We start from the raw sequence: 21,495 nt of genomic DNA, 5'->3' as shown, positions 1-21,495 counted from the left end.
GTATTGAGGTGCTCCTAGGTTGGGTGCATAAATATTTACAATTGTTATATCTTCTTCTTGGATTGATCCCTTGATCATTATGTAGTGTCCTCCTTTGTCTCTTGTAATAGTCTTTAAAGTTTATATTGTCTGATATGAGAATTGCTACTCCAGCTTTCCTTTGATTTCCATTTGCATGGAATATCTTTTTCCATCCCCTCACTTTCAGTCTGTATGTGTCCCTAGGTCTGAAGTGGGTCTCTTGTAGACAGCATATGTACAGATCTTGTTTTTGTATCCATTCAGCCAGTCTATATCTTTTGGTTGGAGCATTTAATCCAGTTACATTTAAGGTAATTATCAATATGTATGTTCCTGTTACCATTTTCTTAATTGTTTTGGGTTTGTTTTTGTAGGTCTCCTTGTCTTGTGTTTCCTGCCTAGAGAAGTTCCTTTAGCATTTGTTGTAAAGCTGGTTTGGTGATGCTGAATTCTCTTAACTCTTGCTTATCTGTAAAGGTTTTAATTTCTCCATCGAATCTGAATGAGATCCTTGCTGGGTAATCTTGGTTGTAGGTTTTTCCTTTTCATCACTTTAAATATGTCCTGCCACTCCCTTCTGGCTTGCAGAGTTTCTGCTGAAAAATCAGCTGTTAACATTATGGGGATTCCCTTGTATGTTATTTGTTGCTTTGTTGTTGTTCTTGCTGCTTTTAATATTTTTTCTTTGTATTTAATTTTTGATAGTTTGATTAATATGTGTCTCGGCGTGTTTCTCTTTGGGTTTATCCTGTATGGGACTCTCTGTGCTTCCTGGACTTGATTGACTATTTCCTTTCCCATGTTAGGGAAGTTTTCGACTATAATCTCTTCAAATATTTTCTCAGACCCTTTCTTTTTCTCATCTTCTTCTGGGACCCCTATAATTCGAATGTTCATGCATTTAATGTTGTCCCAGAGGTCTCTGAGACTGTCCTCAATTCTTTCCATTCTTTTTTCTTTATTCTGCTCCCTGGCAGTTATTTCCACCATTTTATCCTCCAGGTCACTTATCCGTTCTTCTGCCTCAGTTATTCTGCTATTGATTCCTTCTAGAGTATTTTTAATTTCCATAATTCTGTTGTTCATCACTGTTTATTTGCTCTTTAGTTCTTCTAGATCCTTGTTAAATGTTTCTTGTATTTTCTGCATTCTTCTTCCGAGATTTTGGATCATCTTTATTATCATTACTCTGAATTCGTTTTCAGGTAGGTTGCCTATTTCGTCTCCTTTTATTTGGTCTTGTAGGTTTTTACCTTGCTCCTTCATCTGTAACATATATTTTTGTCGTTTCATTTTTTTTTTTTTTTTTTTGATGGGTGGTGCTCTGTTCCTGTCCTACTGGTTGTTTGGCCTGAGATGTCCAGCACTGGAGTTTGCAGGCAGTTGGATAGAGCTAGGTCTTGGTGCTGAGATGAGGTCCTCTGGGAGGCCTCACTCCAACTGATATTCCCTGGGGTCTGAGGTTCTCTGTTAGTCCAGCGGTTTGGACTCAGAGCTCCCACCACAGGAGCTCAGGCCCGACTTCCGGCCTGGGAACCAAGATCCCGGAAGCTTCATGGTGCGGTAAAAAAAAAAAGAAGAAAGAAAAACAGGAGCAGTATAATATCAAAGAATAAAAAACAAAATAAAATTAGAAAGATAAAAAATATATTAGGAAAAATAATGAATCAACAAGGTAAAACAGAACCCCAATCTAAAAGAGGAAAAAAAAAAAAGAAAAAAAAAAGCCTTGGCTATGGGGGCGGAGTTTAGGCGAGGGTGGAACTTAGGTGAGGTGGGGCTTAGGGTGGGGCAGGACCTAGGCAGGTAGGGGAGCGAAGTTCAGGTGTGGGGCGGGGCCTCTGTTTAGGACCTGCGCAGAGGGAAGAGGCAGCACATGGAAAGGGGGGCCTCTGGAGTGTGGAGTTCCAGAGTTTGGGGATAGGGCCCTGAGTGAGGGTGTGTGGGTGGGGTTTAGGCCCAGCGCATTGGACGGGGTCTCTGAGTGTAGAGGTAGGGCCCTGGGTGGGGTTGTAGGGCCAGGGCTTGGGCTTTGCACGTTAGGAGGGAGGCTCCGAGGGCAGAGGATTAGGCCCGGGAGCCCAAGAGGGCTCCAACTGACGCATTCCCTTCCGTTCCTTTGCGCCCCTACCCCACTGTCTCCCCCAGGGTCTCCCCCGTCGCCGCTGGACCCCTAACCATGGGTGGGTCCCGCTGGGTGTAGGAACTCCTCCTCTCCCTCAGCCACCCCTCAGGGGTGCTGGTCCCGGAGGTCCAGCCTTTACTTTTTCTCCCCCTTCCCTCTCTCCCACTCCCTCAGGACCCACGTGGCTGGAGGGGTCCTTGGTGGGCAGAGGATCAGGCCCAGAATCTCAGCAGGTTCCTGGGGGCCTAAGTGGGTAGGGGAAACCTGGCCACGCTCCCTTTTGATCCTCTGCCCTCCCAATGGTTCCCCAATTTCCCTCTTTGGGCATGGGATCCCTTCTCCTCCCCTAGCCGCCCCTCAGGGGCGCCAGTCCCCTCCCGCCTCCACTTCTCCTTCCCCTTCACTCCCTCCATGCCCCACGTCCTACCCAGTCACTGTAGGTTCCTCCCGTCCCCTTAGATGTCCGTTGTCGCCCATTGGTGCCCGCTAGGTGCCCTAGTTGTGAGGAGACGCGAATTCCGCATCCTCCTAGTACACCATCTTGACTCTGCCCTCTCTGTAATATATTTTTAAACGATCTGTAATTTGTTTTAAAAGTTACAGTGGATCACCTTTTCCCTCTCCTGTGAATCTTACAATTTATGTGAGCCCCAAGTTACAACCTAGAGATGATGATCCAATAGCGACTGCACCCAAATTCGCCACAGTGGTCAGTCTTCCTTGAACAGGAACTGTTTTGAGGGGCTTCAATTTCTAAGTTCTAGAAAGGGATGACAATAAGTTTGATCTCACCAAGTTCAAGAGTTTGGTTACCTAGATTGCAGCGTTGGGAGGGATCCTGGGTTTATGGGAAAGGATGCCACAGTGATTAATAATGTCTGCCATGGCCATGAGCATGGGGAGCGGCCAGCCGATGGCTGGGGCCATCCTGAGAACACTTCCTAGACATCCTGCAATTTACATTTATACCACACTTCACAACTTGCCAGGAGCTTCCACATCCTTAGCATCATGTCATTCTCACCACAAGCCTATGAGTTAGGTCTTTATAGATGGGAAAACTGAGGTTGTGTCCTATGTCTGAGGGGCCACAGCCAACTGACATCACCTCCACTGTTGCCTCCAAGCCCTCGGCAGCCTCCTGAAACCACTGGGGGTTCCACTGGCTCCCCTTCTTCCAGAAACAGGAAACCAAGTCATTACCCACCCACCAGGCCTTTAGTTACCTGCTTCACAGAGTTTCCTCTATGATTTGCATACCCCTCTGTCTCCTAATCCAGAGAACACAGCAGCAGTGTACAACTGCTGCTAACAGCCTCACACACCCCACCTAACACACCCTCAAAAATCCCCTCTTCCCTGAAGCAGCCTCTGCATTTGCCTTAACACATTCCAGAATCGTGACTTGCTCACACCTACTCCCTGGCCCAGCCAAAAGTCTCCTGGGAACCTCTCCACTGCCCCGACAAGCCCTCGTTCCCCCCGCTAGAGAGGGCTCCCAGGGGTTCATTCCCCAAGATAACTCAGCTCCCAGCGTGGAGAAATAAAAGCTGACTGGTCGGCTGTTGTATCTCTTTATACCACAGGAAGGAAGTGAACTGCCAGGCCAGGCGGTTCTGGACTCTCCAGTGTGCCTCCACGCAACCACACAGCGCACAGGTAATGCTCACCTGGGTGACCCACTCCCATGGGCAGGCCCAGACGGGGCACAGGTAAGATAGGCCATAAGCAAGTCCTGGCCAATCGGCTGTGACCTGCCATCCCAGGTGTTGTGACTCAGGTTGGAACGCCCTCTTCATGAAGACATAATGAGCCATCCTAGTTAGAGCCTTTCATGTCCACCCACGCCAGGCCCACCTACCTCTTCTGGCTGCCTTCTGGGTGCCCTTCACCCCACCCTGGGCTGATTTCCCCATCCACCCCCACCTTCTCTTTGCTTCTTTTCCCTCCCAGGGTCACAGCCTCTAAGCCTCTTGGAACATGGGCTCCAAGGAGGGCACCCTAAGAGGGCAGACTCCAGCCCCATAGAGCTGGACCTGGGGCCCTGGCCAGGAAGCTGGAAGGCACATAGCCCCTCTGTCCGTTCACTTCCACAAGGCTCCATTCTGGGTTCCCCTTCTTGTCCTGGGCCTCCAGGACAGTCACCTGCTGGCCTGCCTGCAGACTCACTTCATGGCTGCTTCTGGCCACAAAGGGGTACACTGCCACCACCTGAAACACACGGGGAGCGACACAGAAATGGTCAGGGTGGGAGGACAGACAAACCTGACCTAGAGAAGCTGTTTATCCTCTTCCCTCCCACCCGACTCAGTCCCCGTCACTGAGCAGTCATTGCCTCCCAAATACATCCTTTGTCCAAAGACATCAGCTACTTCCGCTACCCCCACTGCTAATAGCTACTATGTGGCAGGCTCTTTGCCTGGTTTTGATTTTCACAATTCTATAATTCTGTTTGCGCCATTTTTCAGATAAGGAAATTGAGACTCAGAGAAGTCAAGGAACTTATTCAAAATCACAGAGCAGTGAAGCTGGCCTGTCCGACCTCAGAAGGGGTGCCCTCAGTCCACTGCTGCCATCTCACTGAGCAGGGGACTCAGCAGCCCTTCCCCACCACCCTCCTCAGATCAAAGGGTGTCATCTGCCCAGGCCAGTTTCCCACCTTGGAGCAGAGACTGGAAGGAGGTTAGGTGACTTTGTTGAAAGGCAAAACAAAAAAAAATGGAGGAGAGGGCATTTGTTAGGCTGATATTTCACCTCCCTGGGCCTCATTCTCATCATCTGTGAAATGGAAGTAATGATATCCTTCCCTCCAGGTAATTGTGGGAATTTAATGAATGGATGCCTGTGCCTGGTACATAGTAAGGGCTCAACAAATGCAGGCTGCTTTCGCTATTTTTACCATGACTTTTACTACTGTGTGCCAAGGCTCAGGAACAATCAGGGGCAAGGGGGAACTGGGACGACCCCATGTGAGTCCCACTGAGCAGCCCCACGACCAAAGAGGAAGCGGCTGCTGTGTCTGGGCAGATGGACGGCTGACTCACCACATGAGCCCCTGGGTGGGTGTTCCGGGACACTACCCACACTGGCGGGCACTGGGACTGAGTTCGGTGGCCAGGCTCTCTGGTGGGATCCCTGTGGGTTCTTTGCTGATGGGTGGGTATGTCCAGCAGGAGGCAGCCCTGGTGTACCACTTCTAGCTAAGGCTCCCGGCACTGGCCTGAGAGCCCTCCCAGCATGTGCCACAGCTGTACATCACAGCTTCTGCAGGCTTCTCTGCAGCCCTCCTGCAGCCCACTCCAGGCTCCCCCAGCCACCCTGGCCTGCGGCATCCCCTGGCTGTTCACTGCAAGCCTCTGGGCTCCCACCCCTCAGCCTGGGTCCTTTCTGTTGTTCATCCATCACCTGTGAAGCTCCTCCTTTATAACTGTGAGTGCAGCCTCCATTTACTGAGGCTCACATGTGCCAGCCCGCTAACTACCTCAATCAGCCCTCACAGCGACCCCACTAAGCTTCTGCCCCGAAAAGCCTTCCCAACACCTTTTGTTTTGAGATATAATTCACATGCATACACTCACCCTTTCAAAGTGTACAATAAAGTAGTTTTTAACATGTTCCCAAGGTTATGCCACCATCACCATGATCTAATTCCGGAACATCTTCATCATCTCAAAAAGAGACCCTAGACCACTTAGCAGTCACTTCCCATTCCCCCTGCCCCCAGCCTCTGCCAACCACTGATCTACTTTCTGTCTCTATGCAATTGTCTATCCAGGACATTTCGTATAGAGAATCATACACTACATGGCCTTCTCGACCGAGCTACATGTGGTAGCATGTGTCGGCACTTCATTCTTTCTTATGGCTGAACAATATTTGATTGTGTGGATATGCCACATTTTGTTTATTCCTTCATCAGTTAACGGACAAGGGTTGTTTCCACTTTGGGGCTGTTATGAATAATGCTGCGACAAACATGCATGTACAAGTTTCCCGTGGCTTTTAAGAGAAAGCCGACACCCTCACCAAGGCCACAGGCCCTGCTGGCTAGCCCCGCCCACCTCTCCAGCCCACCGTGCTCACCGCCCCAGCACCTCACCGTCCCAGCCCCACTGGCTCCACTCAGTTCCTCACTCACCCTGTCCTCCCCGGCCCTGGGCCTTTGCATTCGCTGGGCATGCTTTCTGGGAAGCTCTTCCCATCCACAACCCTTTATCCCATTACTTCCTAACCACCCTTCAAATCTGAGCAAAAGCATGATTCTTCTCAGAAAGACCTCCCCTGAACCTCTCCCACACCTGAGGCTCTGGCACTTAGCACCAATAGAACTATGATTATTTATATGATTATTTTATTAATCGCTGTTTTCCCCACCTCACAGATTATAAATTTGAGGAAGGCAAGGGCCAAGGTTGACTTCTGCTCATCACTGCATCTCTCATCTAGCACAGTGCCTGGTGAATACTGAATAAATGAACAAATGCATGAACAAACGAATGAACGAAATAATCCCATGTGCTCTGCTAATGGGGAGCGAGGGATTAACTCCCTGCTCTTCATGTGGCAAGGACGAGAGGCTCCCTTCTCCAGGTCCCACCTTGGCCAGGACACTGGTGTGGCCACTGACCAAGGCCCTGGCCTCACAGGGTGGTAGCCCCTCTGGACAGGAGGAAAATCAAAGCCCAACTCCAGATGGCCATGGGGATGTGAACCCCCGCCCCTCTTCCAGGCTCACCTGGGTCACTGCTGGGACAGAAGGGACCAGGGCCAAGGTGGGCTCTGGCGTCTGACGTTGGGAGTCGCTGTGAGGCTTTGCCTGCCCTCTGAGCTCCTCCTCACGGGGGACCACGTGGTACAGCTCCAGTTTCCCAGCTGGCACGTACCCTCGATGTCCTGCAGGACACACAGAACGTTATCTGGCTGTGGATCACACTGCCCATCCCTTTCAGAGGTAGAGGAAGTCACCACCATTCATGGATGTGAATATCTCCAATACAGCTTCTTCACACTAAAATGGACCTCAAAAGGTTATCTCGGAACCTCACAAACTGCTCCCCTGCACCCTGCACTCACTCTTTCTAGCTTCTGCTTGTTCACCCCAGTGACAGGGAGCTCATTCCCCGCAGAGGCAGCCCACTCCATTTGGAACAGCTCTGGCAGAGATAAAAAGTTCTCCCTCGGACTGGTATGAAAACTATTTTCTGGGTGCTGGCACCACTGGTCTCCTTTCCGAGCAAGGCCACTTCCTCACCGCAGGACTGCCTTTCCCAGGAGGCAGAAATTGCCTTTCTCTTCTCCAAGTGCCCCCAGTTCTTTCTCGTGTAACAGCTACTCCAGTGGTGCTCTGCTTGCTGTCACTGTGAATGGCCATCACCTCCTGAGAGCTTGCTTGGTGCCAGAACCGGCATCTGATCACCTAGTCTTTCCATCAACTCTCGAGGTCCGTGTTGTTATCTCCATTGTATGGCTGAGCCAACCGAGCTCAGAGAGGCTCCATAGCTCCTCCGGGATCGTGCAGTTGGTACAGTGCAGAGTTGGGGCCCAAACCCGGTCCTCTTGACCCCAGGGGCCTGGTTTTAATCCCCATTCAGCTGTTTTTCAACTTGAGTTAGGATTTTACCCTTCCATGATTCTTGCCAGATTTGTACCATCTTCTTAATTTTTTTAATAAACTCACTTTTTAAAACTTAGTGTTGTACTATATAATAATGAATAAAACCATGGGTTTCCGTACTAGTTATATTTTTTCTAATATACATTAAAATACTGAATTAAAATAAAATGTCTGAAGGGGGAAAAACTGTTGGCAGATCCCCTCCCAATAATCCTGTGTAACCCTCATCTTGTGGGTCGCGTGCCCCTCTGTGGAAGACACTCTGCTGGGCCTTCTCCTCCTGGGTTCATGGTGCTCCTTGCTTCCTGCCCTGATCCCTCCTGGGGCCCCTACATCTGAGCAGCACACCCAGGGATGTGACCAGTGCAGAGGGAACAGGATAACACCTCCCTTGCTCTGGATGTCAGACTTCTGTCCACACAGTCAGGATCTAAACATCCCTTCTCTGCGTATCTCCATCCCTTCTCCATCCTTCAAGGTGATGCTGAGTTCTCTCCACACAACTCTGTCTACACGAATGATCTGTGGGTCCCCAAGGCAGATCTTTGTCTTCCTTACACAGCACCCAGCACACAGTAGGTGCTTGATAACAGATGCTGCAATGTAAGACTGAATTTCTCTTTTTGGCATTTCATGCACCACACTAAGCCGGCTGTACCTCACGCCCTCCATGTTCACCTGTGTTCATTCCCATCCTGGATTTGGACCCCTGCCCACAAGAGTGCCCATGTCTCCCCACTGGCTCCTGTTGGACAGTTTTCCCAAAGGGCGGGGAAGTGCCCATGAAGTCCCACGTACCTCCGGTGTCCACCAGCCATCGGCTGCTGTTGCCTTTGGTGTCCTTGTCTTGAAGGAGGGCTACGATGTGGCCCCGAGGCAAAGTCAGGTCCAGAGTCCCGGACCCGCTGATGTTGCTTGTCACCTGGTACAGCTTTCCCGGGCCATACCTGCTCAGGAGCGCCTGCACCTGGCGTTCAGCCCCTGGAAGGAGTGGCTGGGAGAGAAAGGACAGACACAGACACAGGTGTTGGAGCTGGAGTGTTAAAGCTGGCGCCAATGTTGGCCCACGTGCTGACAGCTAGGAGTCCTGGGCCAAGCCCACCTCTGCTGCCCATCGGCCCATCCCAGTCGGGGCAACCGTCCCCTCACTAATAGATGGCTGGATCAGATGAGAAACACACGCTCTTAGTATCCAAAGGCATTTCAGAAGAAACTTCTAACTTAACTTCTAAAATCCTTCTCTGGTCTAAACTTCTTGGGTTTTCTAAACTCCTAAGGCAGTTTCTGAATCTCTCCATTACAGAACTCCAGGACTGGGGCCTCAATTCTGCCCATACCATCAAGCTAAGCTGTCCCACAGGAAAATGCCTTATACACGTCTTTTAACCCCAATGAGCAAAACTATGAGCTTCATGTGGGCACCAGGCCTTACTCGCCTGGCATCTTAAACAGCCAGCACAGGGCCAGCACACGTAGACACACGTGTGAACAAAGAGAATGTGGTTTTTTATTCCATGCGTTTTGAGTCCACAAGTATTTATTGAGCCCCCTACCATGTACAAGGCATGGTAAGCCTTGTGAATGGCATAGTAGAAACAGTTTTTCCCTGATGGAAATTGCCATCTAGTTGAAGAGAATGATTCAGTGCACTTTCAGGGCATCCAAAAATCTCCTGGCACTGCCTTTGTTTTTTCATTCACTGCTTCCAGCAAAAGTATCAACAAGAAGGGACTCAGGCGATTGTCCCCTTTTTGTAAAACAAAGAAGAAATTTAAAATGTTGGATATAGATTTATTATATATTCTCTCTCACTAGGTATATATGGATGGATATATATTCATCATATTCTATATGATTATTTCCAGGTGGAGAGGTGCTGGGTGTAGGCAGGTAGGCAGAGGTGCCCTTTAGGGACATTTGGGCATGGACTCTGTCATTACCCCTACCTCCAATGGGTTCCTGAATCAGGATCAAGAACCAGGAGAACTCCAGTTTTCTAAACAGGCCCTCAAATGGAAGTGTAGAGACAGGGTAGCTCTTTTTCAGAATGGTGGTGTTAACAGGAGTATGGGGTAGCAAACGTTTGCCTTCTTTCTCAAGTCTCTGCCCCTACCTGTGCAGAGAACAGCAGTGCTCCCTGGAGGGACCGGGGAGGCCTGTAAAGTTCTCACTGGGACTCTCCTGTCCTGGGTGGCCACCTCACTCCTCTGGGTTCTGTACCCGTAGCCAAATAAGTCAAGAATTTATAGGAGGGTGTGTGCATGTTGCAGGGGTGGGTGAGAGAAGGTGGGGAGGGTGGGGCTGGGCAGGGGGTCTCTTCTCTTCCTACCAACACACCAGGACTATGATGTTCCCATTTGTTTTTGTTTTTTTTTTTCTGTATCTTCTCTTTTTTTTTTTTTTTTCTGCAATCAGCATGGATTGCTTTTCCAATAAGTGTTATTTTGTCTTAAGTAGAAAAAGATAGAAGTTTCCATGACTCATCTGAGTGGCTGCTCTCTTCTTGATTTTCTGCACCCTTCCTCTCCCCAAGCTGCAGAGCCTGTGCGGCAGCCCTGATGAGCGCTCTGCTGGGGCGTCTCAGGGTGGGCGAGGAAGTGGGGTCAGCTGTGGCCCCAGGAGGAGTCAGCCCCGCTTGAAGTGCACATACACCTCTGACGGTCTTTGATGTCCTCTGTGCTCTGGCCAGGTGCAAAGGCCACCTGTATCTGTCCAGCTCTGCTGGGCTCCTTTACTGCCCCCCGTGTCTCTGGGGCCCCCTTCTCCCTTCCGGGGAATCTTGGAGCTGTCTCCTGACCCTTCACTTCACATCTCACATGTGACTGAATACAGTTTGTTTTCTCAAACCAGGTTTCATGATGCTCTGGGAGCCCCTGCTCCCTTCAGCTATTTCAGTTACTTTTCAAATGTAATAAAAGTAACTACACAATATTTTATATATTCTTGAAGAATTCTTCAAGTGGACTGCAAGATACCCTTTCGTTACATTTTAGAGAAAAATGCTTTACCAAAAAAAAAAAAAAAGACTTTGGCTGGCCAAAGTTTTGTAAACCACAATGCAGCTGAGATACTGTCCTTTGCAATTAAAAATTCCACAGCAAAAAGAAAATTTAAATGACTTCTTATTCAAATTTTTTATTCATCCTGAATGCTGGTATCTGAAGCAGGTTCCATGAGAAGGTGGTGAGGAAACGGTAAATTTTGATGAAAAATTTGAAGAAGTTCCAGGTTTCAGGCTATAAATGCCACTTAGCCGTTATGATGTCTAACTTCACCTAAGAGTAAAATGTTTGCGTTTTCCTTTTCCTGACCTGCTCTTATGCTTACTGGCCATGAAGAGTGTGTGTGTGTGTGTGTGTGTGTGTGTGTGTGTGCTCTTATGCTTACTGGCCATGAAGAGCATGTGTGTATGTGTGTGTGTGTGTGTGTGTGTGAGATTCCCACCCGACCCCAAACCCCAGCTCACAGAGAAAGGAGAGGGGGAGGAACACTGGGAAAAGAAAAGGGAAAGGAAATAGGGGATTGACCTCACTCCACTGGCAGGTGGAGGACTGGATAGTCTTTGAAGGGGAAGGAGGGACACTTACTTGTGTGGTGGGAGGCGGCAGCACTTTCTCGAAGTTCTGTTGAAAGGAGTGAAGCTGATGACCGGTCTGGCCCAGTGCGTCCTCCACCAGCTTCCTGAAGGCTGGATCAGAGACGTGGTGGTGGGGAAGCTGGGTGGGGACAGACACTGTCATCAGAGCCCTCCTTGGGAGAGAGGAGACAGGGAGACCCTGACAGCCACACTCCAGCCCCAGATGTGTTAGGACGGCCCTTTATGTCTTCTTGGTCAGCTGTTGTTTTGGCCTGGCTACTGCCCCACCTTCCTTTAAGAAAGCGTCCCTCTTTGGGGGTCCAGCGGTATCGCCCCTCCTGGTGCCTGGCCACAGGACTGGCCGTCATGGCATCCCTTTTCCTAAACACTGTGATCGGTCAGGGAATAGACAATGGAGCAGAACGAGGCCAATCAGAAACCACTCATCAGATTTTTTTTTAATTTTTAAATTTTTTTTTTACTTTTTAATTTTAATTTTAATTTTTTTTTTTACAGTAGGTCCTTGTTGGTTATCTATTTTAAATATAGCAGTGTGTACATGTCAATCCCAAACTCCCACTCCCATCAGATTTAGTACATGAAGGCTGAGAATGAGAGGGTGACTCTTAGGTTCTGAGATGTAAAGGTAAACGCTTAGAGCTGTTGGGAGCCACTCTCTCCAACTTTGCAGAAAAGGCCTGCTTGACAATAAAGCCAACCCAGAGAGGGAAACAGCCAGGAGATGGAGTGAAAGTCAGAGCCTTGATGACACTGATTGCAGCTGGGCAACACTGACTGCAGCTGGGCCCGAGGCTTGATTCCCCTCCTCAGCCTCCCAGTTATACAGGTCTTTATGCCTGAGCTGGTTTGGAACCTGAGGAGTTCTGAACGATGGTGCATCCTGGGACCTTGGCCCTGTTGGTCATCTCCTGCATTCTCATCAGACAGCCTAGGAGTGACCGGGCCCCACAGCTAACAGAGACATGTCCTCTCTGCTGGTCACCAAAATCACCACGCTTCATTCTAGCTCAGAGCCTTTCCCCTACCCCCAGGATGAAGACAGATTGAGGTTCTACCATGTGGGCCTTTCCCAGGCTCCACAGGACTGTCCAGGTGAATGGGCCATGGGACACACACAGGAAGCTGGCATCAATCATTGACAGGCCCTAACATTCTGTATTACAGGATCAATCAAGAAATGTCCTCTTTCTGGGACTTCCCTGGCGGTCCAGAGTTTAAGACTCAATGCTCCCAATGCAGGGGCACGGGTTCGATCCCTGGTCAGGGAACTAAGACCCTGCATGCTACACGGCGCAGCCCCACCCCCCCAAAAGAAAGAAAAAGACAAAAAGAAATGCCCTCTTTCTGCTCTTATGAAGTTGACTTCCCCATTACTGTACCCTAGAACACTCCCCAGCCCTGCACATCCCCGTCTAAATACAAGGGGGGCTGGCCGCCCTGGACAGAAAACTAGAGAGTGAGAGAAGAATGAAAAGATCATCTAATCAAATTTACCCTCTGCCTTCAGGAAAGAGAAATGCTTCTTTTTGCAGATGGTTCAGGCTTAATTCAAAAAGAGTGTCTGAGACAGAACTCTGTACTAAATGCTGTGAGGGCCAAAAAGAAGAAAAGCTCAATGAGGGGAACCAGCTTCATCCATCAGAACAGCAGGAGGCAGGCTCTGATAAGTGCTTAGCAGAAGCACATCCTAAGGGCTGCTGGAGTACAGAGGATGGGGAGGTGGGTTCTCCCACCTGGAGGAGGGGGATTCTGAGAGCTTCATGGAGAGATTCATTCATTTGTCATATATTTGGGCAGGTCCCACCATAGGCCAGGCACTGCGAAAGGCATGGGGGCGACGGGGAGGGACATTCCAGGCTGAAGAAGGAGTCTGTGTAAAGGGGCTGTGGTCACACTCAGAAGTGGTGCACTGGAAGTGGAGGCTGCAGATGCAGAGTGGGACTATGGGCTGGAAAGGTAGTGATGGGGGTGGGTGGAAAATTTTAGAGGAATTTTTATGCAACACATTGGATGGGGAAAGCTGAGCTGGGGCACATGAAGCACAGGAGACAGCACGCGGTATGAGCAGTACCGAAATTTCTCCAGAGCTTAGATCCACAGGCCATTAAGCTCTGATGTTGATATCAGAGAGAGATTTAAGAGTTCTTTCCTATACCAACCCAGTCTTCAAAATTCTAAAATCAAAGTTTGCACTTGGAGATGTATCTAAACCTCTTTGTGACCTATTTATGCTTTCAGCAGACAGCTCCTTTTATAGGCTGTCGGGCGCTATGGTTCAGAGCCCAGGCTCTGGAGTTGAACTGCCAGGATTCAAATTGAGCTATTAGCTGTGTGGCTTGGGCAAGCTGCTTAACCTCTGTGCCCTGGCTTCCTTTTGAAACGAGAATAATAATAATACCTACTCTGTAGGGTTATTGTGAGGATTAAGTGAGACAATATATGGGAAGTGTTCCAAACAGATGCACCGTAAGTGCTCACAAGGAGGCAGCTGCTAGAAGTAGTAACAATGGCAGGAACACAGCTTGAGACATTTACTCCTGACTGTGTAGAAAGGACCGAGTCTCTCTTACCTACTTCTTTTTTTTTTGTTTTTTTTGTTTTGGCTGCATTGGGTCTCCGTTGCTGTGCGCGGGCTTTATCTAGTTGCAGCGAGCAGAGGCTACTCTTCGCTGCAGTGTGCAGGCTTCTCATTGTGGTGGCTTCTCTTGTTGTGGAGCACGGGCTCCAAGCGCACGGGCTTCAGTAGTTGTGGCACGTGGGCTCAGCAGTTGTGGCTCGCAGGCTCTAGAGCGCAGGCTCAGTAGTTGTGGCACACGGGCTTAGTTGCTCCGTGGCATGTGGGAATCCTCCCGGACCAGGGCTTGAACCTGTGTCCCCTGCACTGGCAGGCAGATTCTTAACAATTGCGCCACCAGGGAAGTCCCGTCTGTTACCTACTTCTAATACACTCCAGGGAATGTCCCCAAGGCCTGTATTTTCCCAGCAGAGCCTCCTGTGCTTCTGAGTCCCAGAGCCGGAGAGTGGCCTGGAGTCCCAGTTTCACCCTTACTTTCATGGTCTGACTCTATTAATGGAGGGAGAACAGGCATAAGAGAGATCCAGAAGGTCCCCACAACCTCCTCCTAAGCACCTGTTGGAAGGCCCAGCCCAGCCCCTGCAAACAGCTGGCTGAAGGGGTGACCAGGCCCTGCCTGGCTGTTCCCCAGGGGCACCCCAGTCCCAGAGGCCTTACCTGGGCCAAGCTGCCCTCTGCCCTCTGCAGCACTTGCTTTGCAAGGTCCGTCTGGAGGGTCACAAATGTGCACAGGATCTGGCCCAGCCACCGCACGGCTAGCTGCTTAAACTGTGGGAGCTCAGCCACTAGCAGGGAGTTGAGTGCCTCGTACATGTGCCGGGCCGCCTCTTCTTCATAGGTCATGCTGCCCACCTCCAACAGCTTCTCTTGCACCCTCTCGAAGTCCAGTAGTTTGTCCAGACGCTTCTTGATCAGATTCTGAGGGCCAGCCAAGGCTTTGGCCAGGCTGCACAATGGCTGCCACACCAGGGCTTCCAGCCGCTGCTTCTGTGGGGAGATGTGAACTTGGGAGTTAAGGAAGGAGGTGGCAGAGGGTGGGGCACAGGGGGAAGGGGCTTTGGATGTGGGCAGGACTGGGCTCCAGTCCCACCCTCACCGACCAGCTGTGACCTCTAGCATGACATCTAACCTTTCTGGGCCTCAATGTGCCCATCTGAAAAATGGGGACAATGTATGTAACAAGCTTAGCAGAGTGCCTAGCACAGAATAAGTATTCAATATATACGTCACTTCTTAATACGGTTACTGTGCACAGATGTTGAAAAAATTTTGTATGGAATGGTGGTCAAAAGCATAGTCCTTGGGGCACAGGTTCTAGCTTGCCATTGACCATCTGAATAACCTGGGAGGTCACCCTCTCTGAGCCTCAAGCTCTCATCTGCAGAATGGAGCTATTAATAGTATCTACCCTGTAAGCTGTGTCGTGAGGATTAAATGAGGGAAAGAACGTAAAGAGTTTAGCACAGTGCTTGGCAGATAACAAGGCTCAGTAAACGTTAGCTGGGGCTATTTTTATCAGGAAAATGCACTAATAATAATCTCTGCCCTGCTGACTATCCAGGACTGTTATGGATGTGACAATCGTGGAAAAGGCCTGGCTTCTAAATATTATTCTTATAGGCTCTGCCACCTGCCTAAAAAAAGAAAGGAGAAGTTCTGCTCACAAACTCAGGGAAGGCCTGGAGCTGCAGGTCTCTTGCCAGGTAACAGTACTGCACCACAGGCCCCCCAGGGATGTCCAGATCGTATTCCTGGGGCCGGAAGCGGAGGAAAGCCTAGATGGGGTCAAATGAGAGAGCCAATCATGGCCCGTCGTCGCCATCTCACACCTGAATCCCCCTCCACCACCGACCAGAAGAGGTTGCCCAGGCTGTCTGCACACCCTCCCTGTGTCTGCACACAGCCTATTCTATCCTTGCACAACTTGGGTGATTAGAAAGTTCCTCCTTAGACTGAGCCAACATCTTTCTCCCTATTCAGTGCTGCCTCAACTTCACACATTTGCGTATCTCCTTTGTGATTTTGTTTGCCATGTCCATGTTCCTTGAGTTCTATTAATATTTTTCCTTAAACGAAATCGGGTCATTTGTAGAGATGTGGATGGATCTAGAGACTGTCATACAGAGGGAAGTAAGTCAGAAAGAGAAAAACAAATATCATATATTAACACATATATGTGGAACCTAGAAAAATGGTACAGATGAACCGGTTTGCAGGGCAGAAATAGAGACACAGATGTAGAGAACAAACATATAGACACCAAGGGGGGAAAGTGGTGGGGGTGGTGGTGTGATGAATTGGGAGATTGGGATTGACATGTATATACTAATATGTATAAAATAGATAACTAATACGAACCTGCTGTATAAAAAAATAAAATAAAATTCAAAAAAAAATTTTTTCCAGGCTTCCCTGGTGGCACAGTGGTTAAGAATCCACCTGCCAATGCAGGGGACACGGGTTCGAGCCCTGGTCCAGGAAGATCCCACATGCCGCAGAGCAACTAAGCCCGTGCGCCACAACTACTGAGCCTGCGTCCTAGAGCCTGAGAGCCACAACTACTGAAGCCCACGCGCCTAGAGCCCATGCTCAACAACAAGAGAAGCCACCGTAATGAGACGCCCACGCACTGCAACGAAGAGTAGCCCCCACTCGCCACAACTAGAGAAAGCCCGTGTGCAGCAACGAAAACTCAACACAGCCAAAAATAAATAAATAAATAAATTTTTAAAAAATATATATTTTTCCTTAAATCAACCTAGCATCCCTATTTAAATCAATGCATTAAAAAAAACCACCTTATAGGGAATTCCCTGGTGGTTCAGTGGTTAGGACTTCGTGCTTTCACTGCCGAGGGCCTGGGTTCAACCCCTGGTCGGGAAACTAAGATCCTGCAAGCCGCATGGCACGGACAAAAAAAAAACCACCTTATGATACTCCCATAAAGGGAAAGCCAGTAATAATTGCCATAAATAAGCATGTAAGAATAACTGCTATAAAAACAATGCTATTAAGTTCTGTCTGGGTGTGATGGCCTGATGAAGGCTTCCAGCCGGAGACTTGTTCTACCTGTTTATTAAAGACATGTCAGAAAAAGAGGCTTTTCCTGGACTCTGAGGATTAAAAGAGAGAGTCATTTTCTCGCTATGGGATTCCATGTCAACACTGTATCCGTCGTTTAAGTCCTGCATTTACGGAAATACAGCCTTAATGCTTCCAAATATCTGTTCTACTCTGCAAAGCCAGATGTGTCTCTCATGGGCCTCTGGTTTCTCTCTTTCAGGGCCCCTCCATTCCTTCTCTGAGGGCCTTCCTCTTCTGCCTCACTGTGCTGTCCAGATCTTTCCTCCGGGGGCCCAAGATGGAGCAGGAACAAGCAGGGGATGTGCCCCACAGTGAGGAGCGTAGAACTACGACCTCCCTCCTTCTACGTACTTCCAATAATGCCACCCCAAATCCTATTATCCAACGAGCCTGTTATTGGCTGACTGAGCTGGTTTGTGCAAACGGACGTGATTGAGAACAAAACCCTGCAAAAGGGACAGAGTGGATGGAATGAGTCAGCATCCATGACAAGAATGAAGGGGGAATTTTGGTGCAAGGAAAGTGATGTGCTGGATGGGAATGCAAACTGGTGTCCCTGGGGGCTGAATGCGGTTTGCAGAAATATATTTTCTTGGGCCCACATAACATTTAAAGTCTTATTTAATTAGCCGCTCACGTGAACCCATCGTGAGATTTCACCTGAAGGTCTGAATTTCCAGTTTTCTTCTTCCTTAAAATCAGAAGAACTGGCAGCACAGGGTCCACATTCCCGCACAGTAACAACTCCTGTGAGCCAAGGAATACCTCACCCCTTTCATTTTATCCATTCACTCATTTATTTGGTCATTCACACTCCAACTATTACTACATACTGACTGAACTCTACCAAAAAAGTCTCATAAATAGACAATAGGCCTCATACACCTGCACACTTCAGTCAACAATATCACCTGCCTGGTCCCTTTGAGCACCTGTGTTTGTCACCCCTGCTCTGGGTGCTGGTCTGGCAGGATCCCTCCAGAGGGCTCTGATTCCAGTGAATTCTGACCCTACCCAGTGGGAACACGGCCCCCCCTGAGAACTCAATGAACTCAGAAGCTGCCCGAGTCAGATGACCTGTGGGCTGAGGAGTGCTTGCGAACGGCCCCTCTTCTGGCCTCCAGCCAGCAACTGTATGACCTCTTCCATTTGGTTCCTGAAGCTGGTGTCTTTGTCAGCTTGTTCAACGGGCCCTGCATGACTCCTGCCCGGGGATCCCAGCCCCGCCCCACCCCACCCATCATTAACCACAGGATCCTCACCTCCAAATTACCCAGGTAAGCAGCCACATTGTTCTTCAGCTCCGTCACACACAGCGACACCCAGTGGAAGCTCTCTTCTAAGTCATCAAATTCCTTGTCTTCTGTCTGAGAGCAAAGTTATGCTTATGAGGGCCGAGAACATCCACATGGGGCCGGTGTACACCCCTTTCCCAAGTCCCTACTAGGGACCACCTTTCCACAGACCCACCCATCAGAGCCAGTTCCTCCAGCCCCAAAACTGAGTGGGACGGTTAGAGGCAGTAAGTGCAGCTTGGTAGTTCTGTATTCAGACCATGGAATCAGACACAAGAGCCTATGACTCCTGGTTCACTTGCTTCCTGGTTGTGTGAACTTAGGCAAGTGTTTTACTCTCTTTGAGCCTGTTTCCTCCTCTGCAATATGGGAATAGTATGAACTTATTTCATTGTGTGGATCCATTAATGCCTGGTTCAGAGTAAGTACTCAATCAACCTGAGCTGCTACTAGTACCTGTTCAACACTGGTTCCTTGCCCAGACCCAGACATCTCCTATCTGTATCAAGAGACCCCAGAGAAAGAGCAGCACAAGATGCAGAGGAGAAAGCCCCACCCTGGCTCTCCAGACTCAAGTGCGGATGCCTACTCTGCCTCGTCCTGGCTACGCATGCTGGACGTTCACTCCCTCAGCCTCAGTTTCCTCATCTCCGAAAGGAGTCTAAGATCCCGCACTGCACAGTCTTGTCCCTTGGGATGGCTGGGATACCACCCTTCCTCCCGCCCGTGCTCACCTTGGGTATGAGCCCCGCCTCCTGCTTCAGCAGCTGGCTCAGCCGGGTGGTCTTCTTGGAAAGGGTGTGCGTATTGATGCGGGCCAGTCGCTCCCAGAGGCTCAGCTGCTCCACCTTGGTGTACTTGGAGGCTGCACCAACAGGGGAGAAGGAGGGCACAGGAACCAGAGCTGACCCGGGAAAGCAAGAGCCCCTGACATACCTGGCAAGGCACCTCTTGGGCCCTCTTCTCAAATGTCAGAGTCACACCCATTAGAATGGTGAATCTCGGAGGAAAAGCACAGGGCTCAGAGCCCTCACTCTGATGTGAGCACCCTGACTGAAGAGCTTCCTGCCTGCTTGACTTCTTAGGCCTCAGTTTCCTCATCTGTAAATGAGGATAGCCACCTCACAGGATTGCTAGGAGATCACATAAGATGATAGGTCTGGAGCAAATGACTTAAGCTCTCATTTTACCCAACTGTGAAATGGGGCTAACATTGTCAACCTCAGGGCTATCGTAAGGATCAAACAAGATAATGAGTGAAAAAAACATGCCATAGTTAGCCTTTAGTAAACATTAGCTAAATTATCATTACTATACAGTCTGAGTTGTGCAATTGAGTTTTTCATCTACTTGGGACACTGTTTCACTTTCCAGACCTTTCTGTTTTAACAGCTTCAGAGGCAGCAACCTCCCCACTTTCTCCTCTTACCCTCACCCCTGATAAATACACAGCTCTTTGCCTCCCCAGTATTCATTTCTGCTTAGTATAGCAGACATGTGGTTTGGATAAGATTGATTCCACTTTAGTTCAAGGGGTGGGTGCTGACTGTTATAAGCCAATTCACACAATCCCCCCATCCCCTGCCACAGTGATAGGTTCAAAGAAGGGCACATAACCCAGGCTGAAGCCAATCAGTTCATGGCATTCCCCTAACCATGGCAACTGGTTCAGGGTGAGCATATGACTCAAATGAGTCCTATCAGAGTGAAGCTCCAATTTAGTTTTTACAGCTAAGGGGAGAAAGGGCCCATCTTATCCTGGAGGGCGTGGTGCGCAGGTGTGAGTCTTAGGACAGCAATAGCCCTTTACTATTATGAGGGAGGCCAGCCTGAAGAGGAAGGTGACACATAGTAAAGGCCAGAGACAAGAGAATTATAGGGAAATGAGGCCAGCACCCTGATCAAACCCTACTTAAACCCCACATTACTTCTGGACTTGTGGGTTACATGAGCTACTATATTCCCTTTACTGGTGAAGCCAGTTTGAGATGAGTTTTTTGTAACTAGAAGCATTCTCACTCATGTATCGCCTAAATGCCCCAAGTCCTTACCCACTTCTTTGCGCCTCTTGTACTCATTGATGTTGGTGACCACGTCCTGGAGGGCAGAGGTAGCCCTCTGAAGGACAGGGTAGGCACTGGCATCAGGGAGTGTGTTCTCCAGAATTTTCTGCAGCAGCAATGGGTATTTGGTAATCCTCTGCAAAGGAATTACCAGCAAGAAACTGAGGCCTGAGGGTCCAGCTTGAGGCCTGAGGGAGAAGGCTGGTGTTAGGTAGGTCAAGTCCACCCTTGGGGGCACCAAGGGGCCTGGGCTCTAGTCCCAGCTCTGCCATTTAACTCACTGTGTGATCTCAGGCAAGCCACCCTCCTTCTGTGGTCCTCAGTTTCCTCATCTGTAATCTGTGAGGTCTATATGTTAGATGGGTGCTTCTAGTTCTCACTTTACCCTTTTCTGGGCCTTGGTTCCCCATCTGTACTAAATTTAATGGTCAGTTCTCTGCCCTCAGCTTACTCAGTCTCTCAACAGCAGGCACAGCTGACCACTCCCTCTTTCTCGAAACACTTTCTTCTTTTGGCCCCAGAGACACTCTTCGTCCTGCTTCTCTCACTCCACAGACCACTCTCTTGGCCTCCTCTGCTGACTTCTCTCCAATGCTGGAGTGCCCGGGGCCTCCTCTCCTCCTTCTCACTCCACTCACTCTCTTACTGACCTCATTTAGTCCTATGGCTTTAAACACATCCCAAACCTGTATCTCCACTTCCTACTTCTGTCCAGAGCTCCAGACACACACGGTCAACTGCCTACTTGAAATCTCCACTTGGATATGTCTCAAGCACAACTCTGTCTGTTGGACATGCACAGAATATTTCATTTAATAAAATGGTTTTGCTGCTTTAAAAAAGAAGAGCTTTTAAAATCACAGGAACTTGGGAATTCCCTGGCAGTCCACTGCCGTGGGCCCACCCAAATTTGATCCCTGGTCGGCAAACTAAGATCCCGCAAGCTGTGCAGCATGGCCCACCCCCCAAAAAAAGTTTTTTAAAATTGAAATCATAGGAACTTAATGTTTAGAGATGTATTTAAGGGTAAAAAGTCATAATTATCTGTAATTTCCTGTAAAGTATATAGCATAAAATTAGATACAGCAAACAGCAGACATTAATACTTGTTAATTTCAGG

General features: G+C 49.2%; 1 protein-coding gene across 4 annotated transcripts in view; it reads right to left on the bottom strand.

The window, feature by feature from the left end:
- Positions 1-21,495, bottom strand: part of ARHGEF37 (Rho guanine nucleotide exchange factor 37) — a 91,575-nt gene that overhangs the window by 32,923 nt on the left and 37,157 nt on the right. For 2 of the 4 annotated variants that reach the window (XM_007188671.2, XM_007188670.2), the window contains 9 exons: positions 20,364-20,563; positions 19,047-19,177; positions 18,280-18,384; positions 15,598-15,708; positions 14,591-14,920; positions 11,348-11,476; positions 8,559-8,754; positions 6,882-7,039; positions 1,647-4,357 (listed from right to left, as the gene is read on the bottom strand). In XM_007188671.2, the coding sequence (XP_007188733.2) occupies positions 4,148-4,357; positions 6,882-7,039; positions 8,559-8,754; positions 11,348-11,476; positions 14,591-14,920; positions 15,598-15,708; positions 18,280-18,384; positions 19,047-19,177; positions 20,364-20,563 (1,570 nt within the window). In that variant the 3' untranslated portion in view covers positions 1,647-4,147. Of the gene's footprint in view, positions 1-1,646; positions 4,358-6,881; positions 7,040-8,558; positions 8,755-11,347; positions 11,477-14,590; positions 14,921-15,597; positions 15,709-18,279; positions 18,385-19,046; positions 19,178-20,363; positions 20,564-21,495 lie in introns of those variants that run through there. The other 2 variants (XM_057541206.1, XM_057541207.1) reach the window with 2 other exon arrangements.

This window comes from Balaenoptera acutorostrata, chromosome 2 (genome assembly GCF_949987535.1).
Source record: "Balaenoptera acutorostrata chromosome 2, mBalAcu1.1, whole genome shotgun sequence".
NCBI lineage: Eukaryota > Metazoa > Chordata > Mammalia > Artiodactyla > Balaenopteridae > Balaenoptera > Balaenoptera acutorostrata.
Note: the sequence above shows the minus strand (reverse complement) of the source record. Positions and strands in the feature narration are given on the sequence as shown.